The following is a 20,953-nucleotide window of genomic DNA, read 5'->3' as shown; positions in this document are numbered from 1 at the left end:
TGGGCAGTTTATTTGTGTATATCGTGGATCATGCGACTAAAAAGAGCTGGCTAAGGACCAATCTGAATAAATGAAAGTTAAATAACATTTACTGGTTATTTGCAGTGTTGGGATTTATAAATTTATTGGTCTTTCTTATCCTTGCATCAAGACATCAGTACAGAACGCATCTGCCTATTAAACCTGAGTCAAGAGAGGAGCTTAAGAGCTTGAACAATGAAATGATAGAAGACGTGGAGAAGAAGACAAGCATCCAATCATTGGAAAATATAGAGCCATAGAATTGGTGGAGGGGAGGGTTCTTTTAAATTTAATATTAATATTAATATTAATATAAAATATAAAATTATTATTATATTTTTAAAAATATTTATATATATTTAAATTTAATATTATATAAATTTAAAATATATATGTATTTTTAAAAAAAAAATTAGAATTAGGATGAATTAAAATCATTTGTAAAATTTGAGTATTAATTTTTTAAAACTAAAACTAAATTATATAATACCTAAAAGTTGGAAAATTAAATTTATTATTATATTAGTTTTTCAGTAGTCACATCATTCTCCTGTTAATACAATTAATAAAAATTGATAAAAAATAATCTCGATGAAATACTTAATTGGATGATAAATTGATAAAAAAAATACCCATAATTAAAAAACGTGTGATGTAGAACAAAATGGTTGTTTAATTAATAGAACCTCTAATCTATTTAAATCTTGTCCTTATAAAAAGTGAGAAGAAAGAACCGTTGGCCCAATATTTTGTTTGCATTCCCATGTCTATTTTTATCGTCACAAGAGTTTCCTTATTAGAGATAGCAACGTGGCGAAGGTGCAGTGGTTTTTTTTTCCTTCTTTTCCCCACACTGACTCCGCTCCCATTCCCATATGCTCTCTCTCAATGTAATTTGTTTTATTAATTTATTTGCCTTAATTTAATATATGAAACAATATTATAATAACCTATCCATTTGTCGAATGAGCCGAGAGTTCTTAATTTAATTGGTTCGATTGTTATTCTAATAATAATAAAATAAATAACTAAAAAATTTATAAAATAAAAATAAATTGTTTAAAAAATATAAAAATCAATTAAATTAGTAAAAAAATTTTATTTTGACTTTTAATTTTTACTAATTTCAAGTAATTCACTTAAAGATCGGTTCAATTCTTATTTTTGGGTTAATATACAAATAAGTTTCAGCCTATTTCAAATAACACTGAATATGAAAATATTAATTTCAATTGTAATAAAATTATAAAAATAAATTGTTATATAAAAATATAAATTTTTAATATTTTTAAGTAATTAATATAAATTGTTTATAAAATTTAATATTAATATATAAAACATATTTTAAATACTAAAAATATAACAATTACGCTTTCAAATGTATAATTGAAATTAATTTAAAAAATAAATAATTGTATACCCAAAATAAATCTTAAAAAAAAAAACTATACCAAGGTTAAAAATGTGACTTGGAAAATCTTTACAAAAGCAAAAGTGAGCACACTTTCAATTGATCTGTTTTGTTTTATATAATATTTTTTGATACAACTTTGAAACTTTTAAATCCGAGGAAACTCTCTTTTTTTTTTTATAATTACAACAATAGCAGTTGATTTAAGGTTGAACAAGCTTGTTGCAGGAAGAATTATAAAATTTTTTTAGGAGCTAAAATTAAATTGTAACTTATGTAATAGTAAAAATATAAATTTTAAAAAATTAAATTAAAATTTTATTATTTTTAAAGAGTTAAAATATAATTTTATTTTTGTTAATTTAAAATTTTAAAAAACTTGAATAAAATTTTTTTCATGAAATTCGGTACTGCCAGCCCAGCACCTGGCTTGCTGTATATAATATTATAAATATAGTTTAAAATAATAAACATTTATTTCTAGAAAATGAAAATGATATTGAACCATTATTGTGTTAGAAAAAGTTTAAAAAAAAAAAACCTTGAAAAGGACAATATTCTCATCCAAGGCAGCTCGGATTCCTATCATTTTACCCTAAAGACATCAACTTTATCTTCCTTTTATGTTCAACGTTCAAGCCTACTCTATGATTGCCCTAACCAAAGGAACAAGCTTCATAATTTTAGAGGCCTAATCTTTTATTTAATGGAATAAATCTAATTTTATAAAAGGGTCCACTACACGAAGTCCTTGGAAACTTCTACATTTTCTTGCACCGTATGTATGTATGGGTAGAATTTCCATTTTTCTTCTGCATGCATGTGCCATGCCCAAGTACTTGGCTACAAAATTAAAGCTAAATTGAATCAATCACTCAATATAATAATGTCCTGCTGAAAAACCATTCTAAATTGGTTTATGCATTTAAGGTCATGAACCCTATTTTCATAAGTGTAAATTTTATGGATTCTGATTAACCCGTACATTGAATAGATTTTTAATTACTATTAGGGCCCTAACCCCACTCCCTCACTCTATTGTAAAACAAGATTTTCATGATTAAAAACCGCAGAGAATCACGGCTTAACCCCTATAAATGCAGTTCTTAGAAGGACTTAACTTCACCACCTCTCTTCAAGTCTCTTACAGCTAAGCTTCAAGCAAAATATGGGGTTTGCAGTAGCAACTAAAGCTGCCTTGCTCCTGCACCTTTCCCTTTTCGTACTGAGTAGCTTCACGGTGTCTTCTCAGATCTTGCCTGAGGCTTTGCCTCCTCATTACCATGGAATTTCGCCTGTAGTGCCACCTGCTCACCCACCAAGCCACCACCACCACCATCACCATCCCCATCCGCATCCGCATCCGCATCCGCATCCGCATCCCCACCAGCCAACCCCTTCCCCTACTAAGCCCCCAACTCACCCACCTGTTTACCCCCCACCCAAAGCACCCAAGATTGCTCCAGTTTATCCACCACCCAAGTCACCAAGCAAGCCGCCAACTTACGCTCCTCCTCCCAAGTCACCCAGCAAGCCGCCAACTTACGCTCCTCCACCCAAGTCACCCAGCAAGCCGCCAACTTACGCTCCTCCGCCCAAGCCACCGACCAAGCCACCAACTTACGCCCCTCCACCCAAGCCACCAGTTTATCCTCCAACTAAGCCGCCAACTGCGCCCCCGACTAAGCCACCAGTGCATCCACCGACATATCCTCCACCATCGCCTTCTCCAGCTAAGCCGCCTACTTATCCTAAACCACAAAGGAGCCTAGTGGCTGTTCAGGGCGTTGTTTTTTGCAAGTCATGCAAATACGCTGGATCCAACACCCTGTTGGGAGCAAAACCTATTTTGGGTCAGTTTGAAACCTATCATTATACTTAAAAAAGAGATTAAAATTAACATCTTTTTCACTAAACAAAACCTTTAAGTGCAATGCTTGGTTATATTCATTTGCATCGAGAATCATTAGCCCTAGTACGTCTTTCTTTTTAATGGTATAATCATTTTGATTTAGGCATGCATGTGACTTTCATGTTTGTTTGAATGGGAAACTTGCATTTTAAATTTGAGTTCAGAGAGAGAGAGAGAGAGAGAAATGGTTTCTTGGATTTTAACTTACTCTGTGAGGTAACATCAATAGCTTGGCGTTTTATGAGTTAAAGCAGCAAACTTTACCTTTTTTCAACGTTAGAGCTCATACTTCTAGGTTTCTACAACATCAATGACTGGGCATGCATTGCATTGTCATGGAACCCTATGTTGAAACAAAAGGAAAAAACCCATTAGCTTCTTTTTCTTTTCCCGTTGCAGAGTTAATTAATTTAAAACTAACTCGAGTAGTACTGACTAGACTGAGCACATTGGTTTCGATTTTTACAGGCGCCACTGTAAAGCTGACATGCAAGAACACCAAATACAAGCAAGAGGCCACTGCGAAAACTGACAAGAATGGCTATTTCTTCCTGCAAGCACCAAAGACCGTCACCAGCTTTGGAGCCCACAAATGCACAGTGTCTCTAGTATCATCGCCAATGGCTAAATGCAGCAAACCATCTAATCTCCATGGTGGATTGAAGGGAGCTACCTTGAGGCCCGAGAAGCCATTTACTGCGAATAAGCTTCCGTTTATTCTATACACCGTTGGGCCATTTGCTTTCGAACCCAAATGCTACTAGAAACTTAGATTCCACTCTTTTCCTTTGTTGTTGCTCTTAATGTGTTACCAGTACTTACGAGTTCCCTAGCTTATTGTAATCGCATTTTGTTCAGTGTATTGCTTTGTGTGAAAATAGATTACAGACGAATAATCAATCGATTTCTACTTTGACTACATTATTTCTAGGAATCGTAATGATATCCATTAATTACGACGACCAGAACAAAGAAAAATAAGTGACCATGGGAAGGAGTGTGTTGTCTACCTAGTGGCAGACATATATGACTTTTTAAGATTTATAAATTGATTATTTATTGAAAAATGGAAGTACTCGTCAGCAGAACTAGGTTTGGCCTTTTGCTATATCCTTTCGGCCTATTGAGATTGATTGCTAATGTTACGAGAGTCATGTAAGTAAGTGTCCGTTTGTCAAGAAATCTTATGCAATGATGGGCTTTGGATATGGTGTGTCCCCATATTTTTGCTTTCGATTCGATGACGCCAAGTGAAAATTGCAGTATAAATAATGCCCGTCTTAACAGGGTCAAATGTATTTAGGCAAAATTATCTATTAGTTTCTTTTCACTGATGAAAGGCAACTCTGATCATGTTTGAAAAGGTTTTAGAGTATCAAAAGTAACATTATAATCCCATGACACATCTTAGAAAGGATTGTGGGAAACTAAAGATTCAGCTCTAGTTCATCCAAAAAGAAAAAAAGAGATTGTTCCAATTCCTGGGTTCTACAAAGACCAGCAGCAAAAGCTCCTGCCCCAATCTCTCAATGTTTTAAAGAGAAATGCTATGTTGTGTTATTATTATTATTATTACTACTACCATGTCATCTGTGTTGAACTTGTTGGTTATAGAAAACTCAGGACAGTCATGGGCTCATCGTGATATGGTTTATTGCAGTAAAATCGCATTAAATATGGATGGGAAATATGCTATTCACATAAAAACTTGTACTAAGAGCTAACCTTACAGGTTTACACCCATGTGACCCTTCAACCTCCTATGATTGTTAAACATTAAATCATTAATTTCTTTTATACAATTCATGCACTAGTAACGATAACAAATCACTTTCAACACATACACTAAGAATAGAAACTCAAACCCATGTTGTAAGTAAGTTAGTTGTAAGATGAACGCTCATGGCTAATACACCATCAAATACAATAAGTTCATTAAATATTAATGGAAGATAGAAGTTTATCATTAATTGAAGATGGAAATTTATAGATTTCACTAAGATAAGTTATATAAATAGTAACTAAATTATCTTTGAAAATTTCTCACTTAACTATAAATGTTATATTTTAATCATTAATGTTATTAGTTATAACATTTTAGTTACATATTTATTAACAATTATTACACCCTTAATAGAAAGGTGAGGTGGCATGTAATAGCCTATTTTCACTGAAATCGGAACAATGGTTTCGGGACTATAAATCCGAGCAAGAAAGAAAATTTATTCTAATATTATTGCATGATCCGTATTATGATAGGAATCTTATAAGAAAATTCTGATAAGAAAGTTTTATCGATTATGTGTTTAATTATGGAAATGACCAAATTGCATAGAATGCAAAAGTTGAATTCTAATAGCTAAAAGGATCAAATAGTTATGGAATTCAAAATAAGAGGTCCTTATATGGTAATTAGACCATTAAAGAAAAGTTAATAGATATTTTTGATGAATCATCCATGGAAAAATTAGAAAAGTGTAAGGACCAAATTAGAAACTAAAATAATTAAAAGACAATAATAGAAAATATCATCTTATTTTCATCATCTTCCCCAAATTAAAACATGGAAACCTTAGGAAAGAGAAAAGTGTTCAAGCAAGCTTTCTTGTCTTAATTGGATCCAAGAAAGACCAAATACGAAATTGGATCAAGGAAAACAAAAAGTGTCGGATTAGTAGATTTTCTTATATAAATGAATATCAAGGTAAGTTCGTGTAACCAAATTGTGTTTATTTTCATGCTTGAATTCAATGTGATATGTGATTGTATGAATTATATAAATGTTATAAATAAATGAAATAATCACATATTCAATCAAGTCCGAAAAATGTTAAGTTCCGTTTGAATAATGAAATTCGATGGATATATGATTTCCTATATTGAATGTGGTCCTACATATGTTGCGAACAGAATATAGCTCGGATGAGCATCTTGATAAAAGCCCTCTCGAGCATCTTGTTATATAGTTCCTGCGAGCATCTTGATCGGTAGTGATCCTGCATGTGTTGCGCACTACCGCAGCTCTTTGTGAGCGTCCTGTTACATGATTCGATCGGTTGTGATCAAGCATATATTGCGGACACAAACGCAGCTCTACGTGAGTGTCCTGATATAGGCTCTGTTGAGCTTCCTGACATAGCTTGCTTGAAGTCCTTGTTACCTTATCCGGTGCTCCCTGATAATAACTCTTCGGAGTTACCTGTTAAGCTCTATGAGCTCCCTGATTAAAACTCTTATGAGTTTCATGTTTAGCCCGGATAAACGTCCTGTTATATGGCTCATCTGAGCATCCTGATATGTGGCTCGAGAGTGTGCTCCCTGATTAAGTGCCCTAATGGGTACCCTTGATTATGAGTTGATGGTTTACAGTTTTGTACACCTTGTGTGTACTATCTGAGTTGTAACAGTCTAATTTTCAGTGAAATTGGAATAGTGGTTTCAGGACCACAAATCTGATCCGAAAATAAAATTTATTTTATTTTATTACATGGTCCGTAATATGTTAGAAATATCTTCTGAAAATTCTGATAAGAAAATTTTATTGATTATGTGCTTAATTATAAGAAGGACTAAATTGCATAAAATGAAAAAGTTGAATTCTAGTAGCTAGAATGATTAAATAGCTATGGAATTTAAAACTTGAGGTCCTTATATGGTAATTAGACCATTAAAGAAAAGTATGTAGATATTTTGGTGACTCATCCATAGAAATTTAGAAAAAGGGCAATGACTAAATTGGAATTTAAAATAGTTTAATTAATTAAAAGATGAAAAAAAGAAAATATCATCTTATTGACTCATCTTCTACCCCAAAAATACATGGAAACCCTAAGAGAGAGAGAAGAAAGTTTCATGGCTTAATTGGGTAAGTTTCCTTGTCTCGTTTTTAGTAATTTTGATATTTTTGAAACCAGGATAGCTTAATCTATCTATTTGAAGGATCAATTTGAAAAGTTATCAAGGTATGAAAATTAGGTCATGGATGAATATGATGAAAATTTAAAATTTATGGTAGAAAATGGAAGGCTGTTGATAGATAAACAACTTTTACAAAGTGATTTTTGATGAAAACATAATTTAGAGACTAAAATGTAAAGTTGTGAAAATTGATAAAAATTTTTGAAATTTATAGAAAATATGTGCTGTAAATTCTATATTGAAATTTCAGTTAGGCTTGGATTAGGGAGTAAATTGCATAAATTTCATTTTTTGAGCCTAGGGATAAAATTGGAATTTATGGAAAAGTTAGGGGAAAATGGTAATTTTGCCTAAGACGTAAATTGAGTCTAAATAAATATGAAATGTGTGAAATTAATGATTAAATTTATTTATATAGATCCAGACAACACAAATTCGAGGTTAGATCGAGGAAAAGAAAAGGTGTAACAACCCATTTTTCGTTAAATCGAAACTGTGGTTTCAGAACCACAAATTCGAGGTTGAAAAATTATTTTAATATTATTTTATGTGTTTTCAGCATGATAGCATATATGTGTGAAAATTTCGTGAGCTAATTTTATCGTTTAATTGCTCAATTTGAGAAAAAGGACTTAATCGCGTAAAATGCAAAAGTTGCATTCTACTTGTTAAAAGTGTCTAATTACTATGATTTATTAAATGAAAGGTCCTTATGATGTTATTATACCATTTATAGTTGAATTTGACATAGATGGCCTTATATTAAGTGATTTTAAATGTTTATTAATAAGGTTAATAATGCAATTAGTTAATAAATGATATAATAAATAAAACCAAAACCAAAATTATGTTTTATCATCATCTTTTAGCTGAATTTTGAAGAGAAAAAGAAAGCTTCCATGACCATCTAGGATTCAACACATTCTTGGTTTGATTAAGGTACGGTTTTTGCTCGATTTTTGATGATTTCTATATTTTTGTAATCGTTGCTTCGTATTCTAGCTAGCCCATGCCTTAATTTTTGAATTCATTAATGATTGTGTAAAGTGCCATTGATTAATACTTGAGCTTTTGAATGTTTGATAATGGAAAATGATTATTTGTTGATAGATTTAATAGTTTTGTAAAGTGATTTTTGACAAAAATGTCAAAAATGGATTAAATTATGAAATGTGTAAATTGAGGGGTTGAAATGTGAAATAAATGAAAGTTTAGGGCTTCTAAGGACCCTATAGAAATTCGAAACTCATGAATTTAGAAGGAAATTGTGTAATTTTTGTTTTTATGTGTTAAGGACTAAATTGTAAAAATGTGGAACTTTAAGGGTTAATGTGTAAAAATGCCCAAATGTAAATTTTCGGACTAAATTGAATGAGTAGATGCATAAATAAGTTAATTTTTAATTCATATAGATCAAGAAAGAAAGAATTCGAATTTAGATCGGGGGAAAAACAAGGTTGTCGAATAGTTAATTTGATAGTCAATTCCGGAAACGAGGTAAGCTCGTATAATTGAACTTAAAAGTATATATATTTATTGAATAGATGAAATTGAGATAGTATTTATTCTATTGGACAAATTTTGAGATATTATATAAAATGTACGAGTTGAGTAAGGCAAGTTACCGAATAAGATCATGGTTGGGCTATGGCAAATCGAATAAAAAGACCATAACCGGGTTATGGCATGTGAACAAAAAACCACGGTAAGGCATTGGAAATGTATGTGTAAGACCATAGTAGGACTATGGCATCGGAATATTGATAAATTTGCATCGTGAGCACTTATAAACCGGATAAGTTTGATAAGAGTATTGATAAGAAATAGAAAAGTATCGGTACAGGTATGTACGGAAAACTTTTCAAGTATCGAGTTAGATGAAGTGGAGAACTCATGAATGATGATATGAATTAAGTTGATGTTAGCTCATGAATTGATGCTTTAAATGTTAATGATATTATTTATTTTGAATTGCAAATGAATGTTGTAATTATTTTATATTCACGTACGAACTTACTAAGCTTTATAGCTGACTCTGTTTAATTTTCAATGTTCTATAGATTTACGAAGCTAGCTCGAATCCTGGAATTTTCAGAGACTTCATTGCACTATCGATCATCTATTTGGTACTTTTGAAGTTATGTATATATGGTATATGGCATGTATAGGCTTGAGTCACTTTGGTATGTTTGAGGTATATGTACCTTGGCCATTTGAGTTGGCATAATATGATGAACTTGATGATGCTTATGAATGTGCAAATGGATATACTTATAATATTTGGTAATAGATCTATAATGAATGAATGAGATTAAATTGGTATGAATGTTTGGATTAGTTTTGTCAAATGAATTATACATGTGAATTATGCTTAGAAAAGCAAGTTAAATAGCTTGATATTTGAATAGGTAAATAATATGGATTTGAGTATTGAAATGGTTGATATGGATTTGGTATGTTTGTGTATTGGTTGATGAACTTTGGCTGCATATTTGTGACTTAAAATGATACCATAGCAGCTTGTGTAGGTTTGTGTAAAATGGGTGGCAAATTGGCTTTGCAAATAGCCTATTTTTGTCCACACGGGCAGAGACACGGGTGTGTGTCTCAGCCGTGTGCGACATACGATCATGCTACACAGTCATGTGTGTCCTCTGGTGTTGAAATTAAATTGAAGCCTGCATGCTCCACATGGTCTCACACATGGGCATGTGGCTGGCCGTGTGGTATAAGTTAGTATACCCCCTAAATGGTACACGGCCTATCACATGGGGGTGTGTGGCCATTTCATAGGGCACATGGGCTGGACACACGGGCGTGTGGTTGGCCGTGTGACCTGAGTCAGTATACCCTCTAGCTTTCAAACGGCCTGGTACACGGGCATGTCATCGGCCATGTGATACAAGTCAGTATGTATGCCCTGTTTCCACACGGCCTAAGACACGGGCATGTCTACTAGCTGTGTTGTGACAGTCCAAAGTTGACCCTAGTCGGGAAGTGGTTTCGGGACCGCTAAACCGAGTCACTAAAATGTTTGAATGTGATACTTATTGTCTAGAATATGTAATAATGAATGTGTGAAAATTTCAAGCTTCAATTTGGTTGATTTCATGTGAATTTAGTTAATAGGACTTATGTGAGAAAATTCTAAAATGTGATAGGTCAATGTGTGAGGACCTATTAGTGCATGTGGACAAAGGGGGGACTTGCATGTCAAATTTCCCCCCCTAATGAGTAGTGGCCGGCCATGACAAGGAATGATGGGCAAAACATGTCATGAAACATGTTTTGTTAGTGGAAGAATAAAATAAGGAGTATGGGTAATAAAGAAATGGAAAACAAAAGAAAAAAATGTGTGTGTAGTGTTTGTCCCCCATTGCCGTGAGCTAAAGAAGAGAAAGGGGGAATTTTGTTCATCCTTTTCTCATCTTCATGCTTGCCAAAACTAGAAAGAAAAACAAAGAAAAATTTTCTCATCCTTTGGTTCATCCTTGGCCAAAAATTTTAAGGGGGAAAGAAGAAGAAAGGTGAAGAGATTCGGCCATGCATGTAGCTAGGCTAAGGTATGTTTGATGATGTTCCATGAGAGGCATGCATGTTTTAGTTGTTAGCTTGAGTTCTACCTAACCCATGGTCTAAATCTTGCTATGTGATGGAAATGGCACTTGACCATGGATGCATCATTCTTGGTTGATGTTTGATGTTGTGGTGATGAGGCATGAGGATGAGTTAAGATTCGGCCTAGGTGGAGGTTGTGTTAATGCCATTGCATGCAAAATATGAAGCTTGTTAATGATGCATGTGATGATGGCTTGATGATTCTTGAACCTCCTTTTTAGCATTTTCTTTGTGTGAGCACATATGTGCATTGGTTGCTAAATGGAGAAGAATCGGCTAGCAAGATGTGTGCTAAGGCCGAATGTAACTTTGCATGTTAATGAGCAATGCATGTGTTAAATTGATGAAAAGGGGGAGGATGCTTTACTAGTGTGTATATGTGTGTATTAAGTGTTGAAATCGACCCCAAAAATGGACATGCATATTCGGCCAAGGGCAAAGAAATTAGCTAATATGTTGTGTTGATGCATGATTTTTGCATGTATGAGACTTTAATGTCTAATGTATAAATATGGGCTAAGTGCCTTGTGTTCATCTTTTGATGCCTAAATGATGAAATCAATTTATTTGTTTGATTAAGCTCAAGAGCAAAGGGGAAATAAAACCGATAAAGGGAAGGAAAAAGTGGTTGAATAGCTAGCGGAATCGTTCGACAACACCCGAGGTAAGTTCTTGAGTAAGAGAGCTTAAATTTCGATGTGATTAAATCATGCTCTATGTGTGGCTATTGAGCCGAATGTGCAAGGACAATATGTGCCTTGTGTTTGAGTTTCGTAAACGAAAATGAAATATGAATGTACCATGAATTATTGTTAGATGTGCATGATTAATTGAATGCTGTCCGGGCTAAGTCCCGAAGGCTTTGTGCTAAGCGAATATATCCGGACTAAGATCCGAAGGCCTTTGTGCGAGATACTAAATCCGGGTTAAGTCCCGAAGGCATTCGTGCGAGTTATTAAAGCCGGGTTAAGTTCCGAAGGCATTCGTGCGAGTTGTTAAATCCGGGTTACGTCCCGAAGGCATTGTGTGAGTTACTAAAACCGGGCTATGTCCCGAAGGCATTTGAACGAGGAGCTATATCCGGTTAAATCCCGAAGGTACGTGATTTGGTAATGAATGAGCTTGCTGTAAAATTCCAGCGAATACTCGAAAAACATCCCAATATGGGGATATGTTACGTATGTGTTGAATTTAATCGAGCCCTTACAAATAAATGTTCGCTCAGTTGATAAACGAGCTATCGGCCTTCGGCTAAGTTAGTCTATTGTGTATGTGCATAAGGGTTGTTAATGTTGTGAAGCAAGTTTAATATCGATAAATTGCGTATTATGAAATATTCCGTTTAGCTAAATGTGTGATATTCTTTGTTTATGCTGGAATTCCTTGCTCAAACTTACTAAGCATAAATTGCTTACTCGTTACATTGCTGCTCTGTTTTATAGATTTTTGGTTCTCCAGCTATCGGACTCGGGATCTTGAAGTCGAAGTCGCCCACACTATCAAAGGCTCTTTTGGGTACTATTTTGGTTGAATCTTGATATGGCATGTATAGGACTACCCATTGTTGTTTTTCGAGTACTTTATGAAATGTATAAGTGTACAGCCATGCGAAAATGGCTTGTAGAAGTGGAGTATGGCATTAGACCATTCGTATTTATGAATGTATAGATGGTTTCATGATGTAACTATAGTTGGAATGGAAGTGTTGAGCAAATGATCAGCCACTAGAATGGCTAAGTATGATCATATGTGGGCTTATGTATGACAAGGCCCTAGTTGGTCCATGAAACCCCAAATTAGGTAAGGTTCACTTTGAAAACAGAAGCTGATAGCAGCAGTGGTGTGGATTGGAAAAATTACAAGAATTCGTAGGAGTGGAATTAAATAGTGAATAAATTATGTAATCGAACCTTGATGAATCTACTTTCATATGGAAGTAACGAAACAATTATAGGAACAGTACAGTAAGAGATATTCGGGTTCTTGTGGAACAGGGCCAGAACAGTTTCTGGATTCCCTGTTCCGCCTTTGGAAATTCACTATAAATTGACCAGAGATAATTAGGGGTCATACCATATATGTATGGATTCCTCTCTAAGTCTAGTTTCCATAGAAACAAACGGTATCAGTATTGAAGCTCTGTGCAGAGAGATATCCCAGTCGTAATGGGAAAAGGTCAGTGTAGTCGACCCCTGTAACATGGGAGACTTTGAATAATAAACTGTACTAATTGGCCCGACCAAAAATTTTAGAAAAAAATACATAGGTGGGGACATGAGTCTAGTTTCAGGGAAAAATCACAAAACTGATTTTCGAGTTGTGAAACTCAAGATATGATTTTTGAAGCGACTAGTACTCAGACTGGGCAGTGTCTGGAAAAATTTTCAAAGTTTGTTAACATCTCGTGTCCGACTCCGGTGTCGGTCTCGGGTTCGGGGTGTTACATGTGTAAGGCACACGGCCAATTCACACGGGCATGTGACCCTTATATGATTGAAAAATTTCTAAGTTTTCAATGTGACCTGAGTCAGTATACCCTCTAGCTTTCAAACGGCCTGGTACACGGGCATGTCATCGGCCATGTGATACAAGTCAGCATGTATGCCCTGTTTCCACATGGCCTAAGACACGGGCATGTCTACTAGCTGTGTAAGGCACACGGCCAATTCACACGGGTGTGTGACCCTTATATGATTGAAAAATTTCTAAGTTTTCCAAAATTTTCGTAGGTTATTGGTTTAATCCAAAACCATTTCTAAAGCATGTTTAAGGCCTTGTTGGCCTTCATAAGAGACAATGTGATTGTATTGAATGATGTATGAGAATGATTACTTGAGTTTGATAAATGTAAGCTATGTGTTATGTTTTGATCGGTAACACTTTAGAAACCCTATTTCGGCGATGGATACGTGTTAGGGTGTTACAAAAGGTTTAAGATTAGTAGATTTTATACGTGAACCAGCGTCGAGGTAAGTTTGTGTAACTTAATTGAGGATGTAAATATGTTAAATTGAATGTTGTGTTTGTATGGAATGTGACTTATATTGATGTGAATTGTTTGATTTCTATGATGAAAAATTGAGTACATGTCTGAAACGGTGAAAAAGGGTTAAGCTCCGTTTGAATATTGAATTTTAATGAATATATGTGCTTTCCTAAAATGAATGGGGTTTTGCATTTGTTGTTGACGGGATTTAGCTCGGATGAGTAATCCTATTGACCTCGTCATGAATAGGATTTAGCTCGGACGGGTAATACTGATATAATCCTCTCGAGCATATGATACAATTAGGGTTTAGCTTAGACTGGTAATCCTAATTGAGCTCTTCCGAGCATACGTTACATAAAGGATTTAGCTTGGACTGGTAATCCTGTAATAAGATATGTGGCTCGAGAGCTTTGATTAAATGCCCAAAATGGGTACTCTTGAATAAGAATTGAAGGGTTATTGAATCATACACCTCGAGTGTACTACTTGAGCATCCATCAGAATTTCAATGATTCAACAGACAAAACTCTTGGCATGATGAGAGAATTATGAGATGAAATGATAATGTCTTGAAAGAATATTGCATGATGAGCTCATCTATGTTTACTTTATTGATGTGACGATTTTGTGACTAACATGTTTGATTGAATGCATGTGTTTAGGAAATTTTTCCAAATGGATGGAAAACATGATATTGTATGCTTAGATTTAATAAACGGGATGTAACACCCCTTACCCATATTTAGCACTGGAATAGGGTACGAGGCATTACCAGACTTACAACACAAGCAAACGTACAATTTCGAGTCATAAATTTTCATCCAAATTAAAACTATTTGCATTCAAACATAAAGTCTCTAATACAAGCCTACGTGGCCCAAAACATGCTTTGGAAGTGGTTCGGGACTAAACCAAAAACTTGAGAAATTTTTACAAAACTTAGAAAATTTTTTCTAGAAACAAGGGTCACACGCCCGTGTCATATGGGACATGCTCGTGTGGGCAGGCCGTGTGGTCACACATGCCCATGTCCCTAACCCCTATAACTCTCTGACTTGAAAGTCATGAACAAATTGATTTCACACGGCCAAGTCACATGCTCGTGTGCTAGGCCATGTGGTTAATTTAATTTTCATAAAATAGGTGCAGACTTCACACAGTCAGGACACACGCCTGTGCCTGAGGCCATGTCCCTCACACAGTTGAGACATACGCCCATGCCTTTGCCCGTGTGCTCAATTTTGGGCATTCTATTTCTCAAAATTAAGGTGAATGGGACACACGGCTAGAACACATTCGTATGGGGTAGTACACGGCCTAGACACATGCCCGTCCCAGAAAACGGCGAACCTCATAAACATTTATCGGAGTCTTCCAATCTATAATCACAGATATCTTACTCGGATCAACCTGGATACCATCAGCTGAAACAATATGTCCCAGAAAACTAACCTATCGTAGCCAAAACTCACAGTTGCTAAATTTTGCATAGAATTACTTATCTCTCAAAGTTTGTAGTACAATTTTCAAATATTCTTCATGTTCAGATTCATCACGAGAGTAAATTAAGATATCATCAATAAATACAACGACAAATTGATCTAGGTACGGTCTGAAAATCTGGTTCATTAGGTCTATAAAGACAGCAGGTGCATTCGTTAACCCGAAAGGCATAACAAAAAATTCATAGCGACCAAACCTCGTTCTAAATGCAGTATTTGGCACATCAGAGTCTTTCAATTGATCAAACAAATCGTTAATCTACGGTAGAGGGTATTTGTTTTTGATTGTCACTTTGTTGAGCTGTCGATAGTTTATAAACATTAGCATCGCGCCATCTTTCTTTTTCACAAACAATACAGGAGCACTCCAAGGCGAAAAACTTGGTCTAGCAAAACATCTATCCGTCAACTCTTGTAACTGAGCTTTTAATTCTTTTAACTCTGTCAGGGCCATTCTGTACGGAGCTATCGATTTTGATGTAGTTCCTGGGACTAGCTCAATGCCAAACTCAACCTCTCGGATCGGTGGTAAACAGGGTAACTCTTTAGGAAACACATCTGGATACTCACACACAACTAGCACTGATTCAATCTTCTTTTTAGTCACTTTTATATCGAACATAAAAGAAAAATAAGTTTTGTAACCCTTTCTCACATATTTCTGAGCCAACATCGATGAAATCACTGCTGGTAAACCATACAAATCATCTAACTCAATCCGGATAATCTCATTATTCTGACATCTCAAATCAATCATTTTTTTTTACAATTTACTATAGCATAATGTAGCGTTAGCCAATCCATATCCAGAATTATATCAAATTCATCAAATGGCAACAACATCAGATTAGCCAGAAAATAGAAATCTCGATGCATAACGGACACTTCTTGCCGACTTTGTTAACCAAAACACATTTGCTTAAGGGGTTCGACACTTTAATCACAAATTCAGTAGAATCTATAGGAAAAGTCTTACTGGATACTAAATTCATGCATATATAAGAATGAGTTGATCCTGGATCTATCAATGCAATAACTTTAGTATCATATAGAGTGAAAGTACCGGTGATCACATCTAGAGAAGACGCTTCTTCGTGAGCGCGAATAGCATAAGTTCGTGTAGGTGCTCTGGCCTCTGACCTCACAGCAGAATCTTTAGTCGCTCTCTGACTACCACTCACATTTGCTGTGTTTCTGGGTGGTCTACCTCTAACTACAGTGTTACTTGGCCTCGTGTTTTGTATTGTATCTTGCTCAGCAAACTCAGGACAGTTACGAATGAAATGATCTAAAGATCCACATTTAAAACAGGCCCGATCATTCAATCTACAATCACTAAAATGCTATTTTCCACACTGTCTACATTCAGGTCGATTTGGTTTCACACTCCCGACACTAGCTTTAGAGATAGCCGGAGCTTTAAAGCTCAAAAGTTGTATTTCATGATCTCTGTTTGAATGTCCTGCAGATGCATTAGAAAGATTGAACGAGTCTCGAAATTTCTTTTATACAGACTGGTAAGATTTACTAGTTGATCTATTTCTTAAATCTCTTGCTTCAAAATAAGCTTTTCTCTTTTCTTTATTAAGATCTAAAGCTTTACAGGCTCGTTCAACGAATACCGCAAATTCTTTCAACTCTAGAACTTCGACTAATAATTTTATATCCTTGTTCAGTCCATCAACGTACCGTTTACACATGATTTCTTCAGTGGAAACATATTCTCATGCATACTTGCTTAAACGTACGAATTCTCTTTCGTACTCAGTAACAGTCATCCGACCTTGTCTCAATTCTAGAAACTCTTTATGCTTTTGATTGAGAAATCGCTAACTTATGTACTTCTTTCGGAATTCAGATTGAATGAACTCCAGGTAACCCGTTCTCTTGGAACCACAGATATTTATGTTTCCCACCAATGGTATGCATTATCTCTCAGTAAGGATACAACACACTTGATACACTCATCAGGAATACAAGACAATTCATCGAATACTCAAATCGTGTTCTCTAGGCAGAACTCAACTCTCTCAGTATCATCATCAACGGTAGCCCAGAACTCCTCAGCCCCATATTTTCGAACCTTATCTACTGGTAGCTTGTTCAACCGTGTCAAATCTATAACTTGAGAAATAGCAAGGTTTTGTTGAAGTACAAGTGGGGGTGGAGCTTGTTGAGTAGCCGGATTCGTTCGAACGAACTCTGTGAACCACTCACCCATCATATGGAAAAAGGCTTGCTTAGTCTCTCCTTTATGACTACTCAAAATCGGCCTAGAATCAGTCGGCGCTGCCCCTTGAGCGGGAGCGAGCGCATTACTTTCCACTTTGTTAGCTAGAGCTCGATCGGGATCCATTTACTATATAAAAACACACTTTAAGGTGTCAGGAATCATCACACTATCACAATTTATATATGGCCTGTATGGCTAGACTTTTACACGCTACGTCAGTCCTAGAATCGACTAAACTGTAGCTCTGATACCAATAAATGTAACACCTTAACGCGTATTCGTCGCTGGAATAGGGTTACGAGGCATTACCGATCAAATACAATATACGACATACATTTCTCATACATGAATCCATTATCACATAAACATTAATATAAAATAATGATATTGTCCCTTATAAGGCTCTACGAGACCTAAAACATGCTTGTACGAAGTTTGGGACTAAACCGATAACATTTGAAATTTTTGACAAACTTAGAAAATTTTCAAACATATAGGGGTCACACGCCCGTGTGAACAGACCGTGTGCCTCACACAGCCACTTGACACGCCCGATTCTCAAGCCATGTGAAAATAGGACATAAATACTGACTTGCACCACACGGCCGAAGACACGTCCGTGTGCCATGGACGTGGGAAATTTGGAGGGGTTACTGACTTGATCACACGGCTGGCCACACGCCCATGTGCCAGCCCGTGTGTCACACATGGCCAATAGACACGCCCGTGTGTCTAGGCAGTGCCAAACCTATAGGGTATACAAACTTAAATCGAAGGGTTACTCCAGGGGACACACGACCGTGTACGAAGGCCTTGTGTCACACATGGTCGAGACACACGCCCGTGTGCTCCGCTGTGTGGAGTGGAAATAGGCTTTGTTGAAGCCACATTTCTCACCCTCATTGATCACACCTAAACTACATCAAATTTTACCATTTTCATACTTATATAAGCAACCAAAACATGCTATTTAATACCCATTTTATGCCATTTAGAGACCATTCTCTTAACTACTTAATTCCATAGCCAGAACATACCAAATCAATATGCCAAAATCATCAAACTTAGATAACCTCTAAATACATTTTCTCATCATCTTATCATATATATCATGCCTCAAAACATACCATTTCATCATCTCAAAATCAAGCCATAACATATCATCTTTCAAGCAATAATATTCCAATTAACATCTAGCTAGTAGAGCAATCATAAAACCATGGCAAACATGCCCAAAACATAAGACAACTTATAAATTACATAATAATTATCAAACACATAATTCAAGCCAACTTAATGACCAAATTCACACCATCAATTACATCATTTGCAAGCCAAATATCATGGTTAAAATCATAACTCAAAACTTATCAACTTAACACTGGCCTATACATGCCATATACCAAATATACAAAGCTTCAAAAGTACCAACAAGATGACGGATAGTGTGATGACGTTTTCCCGACGATCCCCGAGTCTGAGCTAGCTTCAATAATCTATAAAACAGGGAAAGAACACACAGAGTAAGCTTTAAAAGCTTAGTAAACCATATACAAATAAAATTACCAAATGATTCAATACCATTTTCACAAACCTTCTCAAATGTATACATATTCAATTTCACAAGTGAATTCATCAAATACTTCCCTTTTCAATACTTGTATGAATCTCATACGTACCAGAGTCACGTAACTTTTTCACACATTCTTTCTCTACTTGACTTTTCCCGTTGAACCATTCAAAATCGTTAAGGATACTCGAAAATCACACATAGCTCGTACATTGCCATATCCCAGATATGGTGTTACATGTTATCACATATCGATGCTAATGTCTCAAACATGATTTTACACGAAATCATACAGCGATGCCAATGTCCCAAACATTGTCTTAAACGTAATCACAATACAACGCCAATGTCCCAGACATGGTCTTACATGTAATCACATCTCGACAATCCTAATGTCATGACATTTGTATCCTATACTATTCCTAAGGTTTGTATGGGACTTTCGGATATCGTAACTTCGTTGATTCTTGCTCGTATTTTCTATTTCAACATTCATAGCAATTCAATGAAAAATAAACATTTATAAATCAATTTAAAGGTATTTATTTGCATATGAACTTACCTCGTATATACGATGAACGGATCCGATCGACTACTCGACAACTTTCGATTTTCCCCGATCTAAATCTGATTTGTTTCTTTCTTGATCTATATAAATTCAAATTTAGCTCATTTAATCACCTATTCAATCAATTTAATCCAAAATACCTATTTGGGCATTTTTACACATTAGTCGCTAAAGTTTTACATTTATTCAATTTAGTCCCTATTTCACAAATACAAAAAATTCATGCAATTTAATACCTTCCCAAGCTAGCCGAATTTTCCTAGTGCAGATATCAGCTCATATTTATCATTTATTCATACATTTAACCACACATTTTTACATTTTCACAAATAAATCCCTATTTGACATTTTTGTCAAGAACCACTTTACAAAACTTGTATAACTATCAACAAATATTCATTTTCCATCATCCACATTCAAAAACATCGAGCTATCATCAATGGCATTTTATGAAATCATTAGCAATTTCAAAAATTAGGATGTGGGCTAGCTAGAACACGAAGCAATGGTCACAAAAAACATAAAAATCATCAAAAACCGAGCAAAGAACATACCTTAATCAAACATTCAAATGACCGAACACTAGCCATCTTGTTTCTCAAGAAAATCGGTTGAAGATGATGAAATGAGACCAATTTTAATTTTGTTTTACTTAATAATAAACATATTTACTAATTTCCAATTTTAACCTTTAATGAAACCATATAAAATCACCTAATATATGTCCATTTATGTCCATTCCCACTATCAATGGTCTAATAACATCATCAGGTGTAACAGGCCGGTTTAGACCCTAGTCAAAATAGTGATTTTAGGACCACAAATTTGAGTCAGAAAAATATTTTAATATTATTTTTCGTGCTTATAATACGTGAATTGATATCTGTGAAAATTTCGTGTGAAAATTTTATTGTTTGTGTGCCAGATTTGATAACCGGACTTAATCGCGTAAAATGTAAAAGTGGCTAGCTATTTGCTAAAAGTACTTAAGTGCTATGTCTTATTAAAAGAGAGGTCCTTATAATGCAATTAGACCATTGATGAGGTTAATGGACATTAATGGCCATCCATAAGTGTTTTTATATGTTTAAAATAGAGGTTAAAATTGGTATTTGATAATTAATGTTTTATTAAATAAAACAAACATAAAATTTAGTACATTATCATCCTTTGTTGCCAAAAATTGAAATAAAAAGAAGAGAAAGAGAATT

At 35.0% G+C, this 20,953-nt stretch overlaps 1 protein-coding gene across 1 annotated transcript; it reads left to right on the top strand.

The window, feature by feature from the left end:
* The first annotated feature begins 2,232 nt into the window (after positions 1 to 2,232).
* On the top strand, positions 2,233 to 4,263 carry LOC107934283 (non-classical arabinogalactan protein 31). Its single transcript, XM_041115756.1, has 2 exons — positions 2,233 to 3,285; positions 3,813 to 4,263. The coding sequence occupies exons 1-2, from the start codon at positions 2,601 to 2,603 to the stop codon at positions 4,106 to 4,108; spliced, it is 981 nt and encodes a 326-aa protein (XP_040971690.1). The 5' UTR covers positions 2,233 to 2,600; the 3' UTR covers positions 4,109 to 4,263.
* Positions 4,264 to 20,953: the final 16,690 nt, after the last annotated feature.

This window comes from Gossypium hirsutum, chromosome A06, assembly GCF_007990345.1.
Source record: "Gossypium hirsutum isolate 1008001.06 chromosome A06, Gossypium_hirsutum_v2.1, whole genome shotgun sequence".
Classification (NCBI taxonomy): domain Eukaryota; kingdom Viridiplantae; phylum Streptophyta; class Magnoliopsida; order Malvales; family Malvaceae; genus Gossypium; species Gossypium hirsutum.
The sequence above is the reverse complement of the archived record's forward strand: the minus strand, read 5'-3'. Positions and strand labels throughout refer to the sequence as shown.

Excerpts from the sequence above, each read along its gene's own strand:
- LOC107934283 (XM_041115756.1), top strand. The coding sequence starts at position 2,601 with ATGGGGTTTGCAGTAGCAACTAAAGCTGCCTTGCTCCTGCACCTTTCC. Across the intron at positions 3,286-3,812 it reads GGGAGCAAAACCTATTTTGG|GCGCCACTGTAAAGCTGACA; the intron begins GTCAGTTTGAAA and ends CGATTTTTACAG.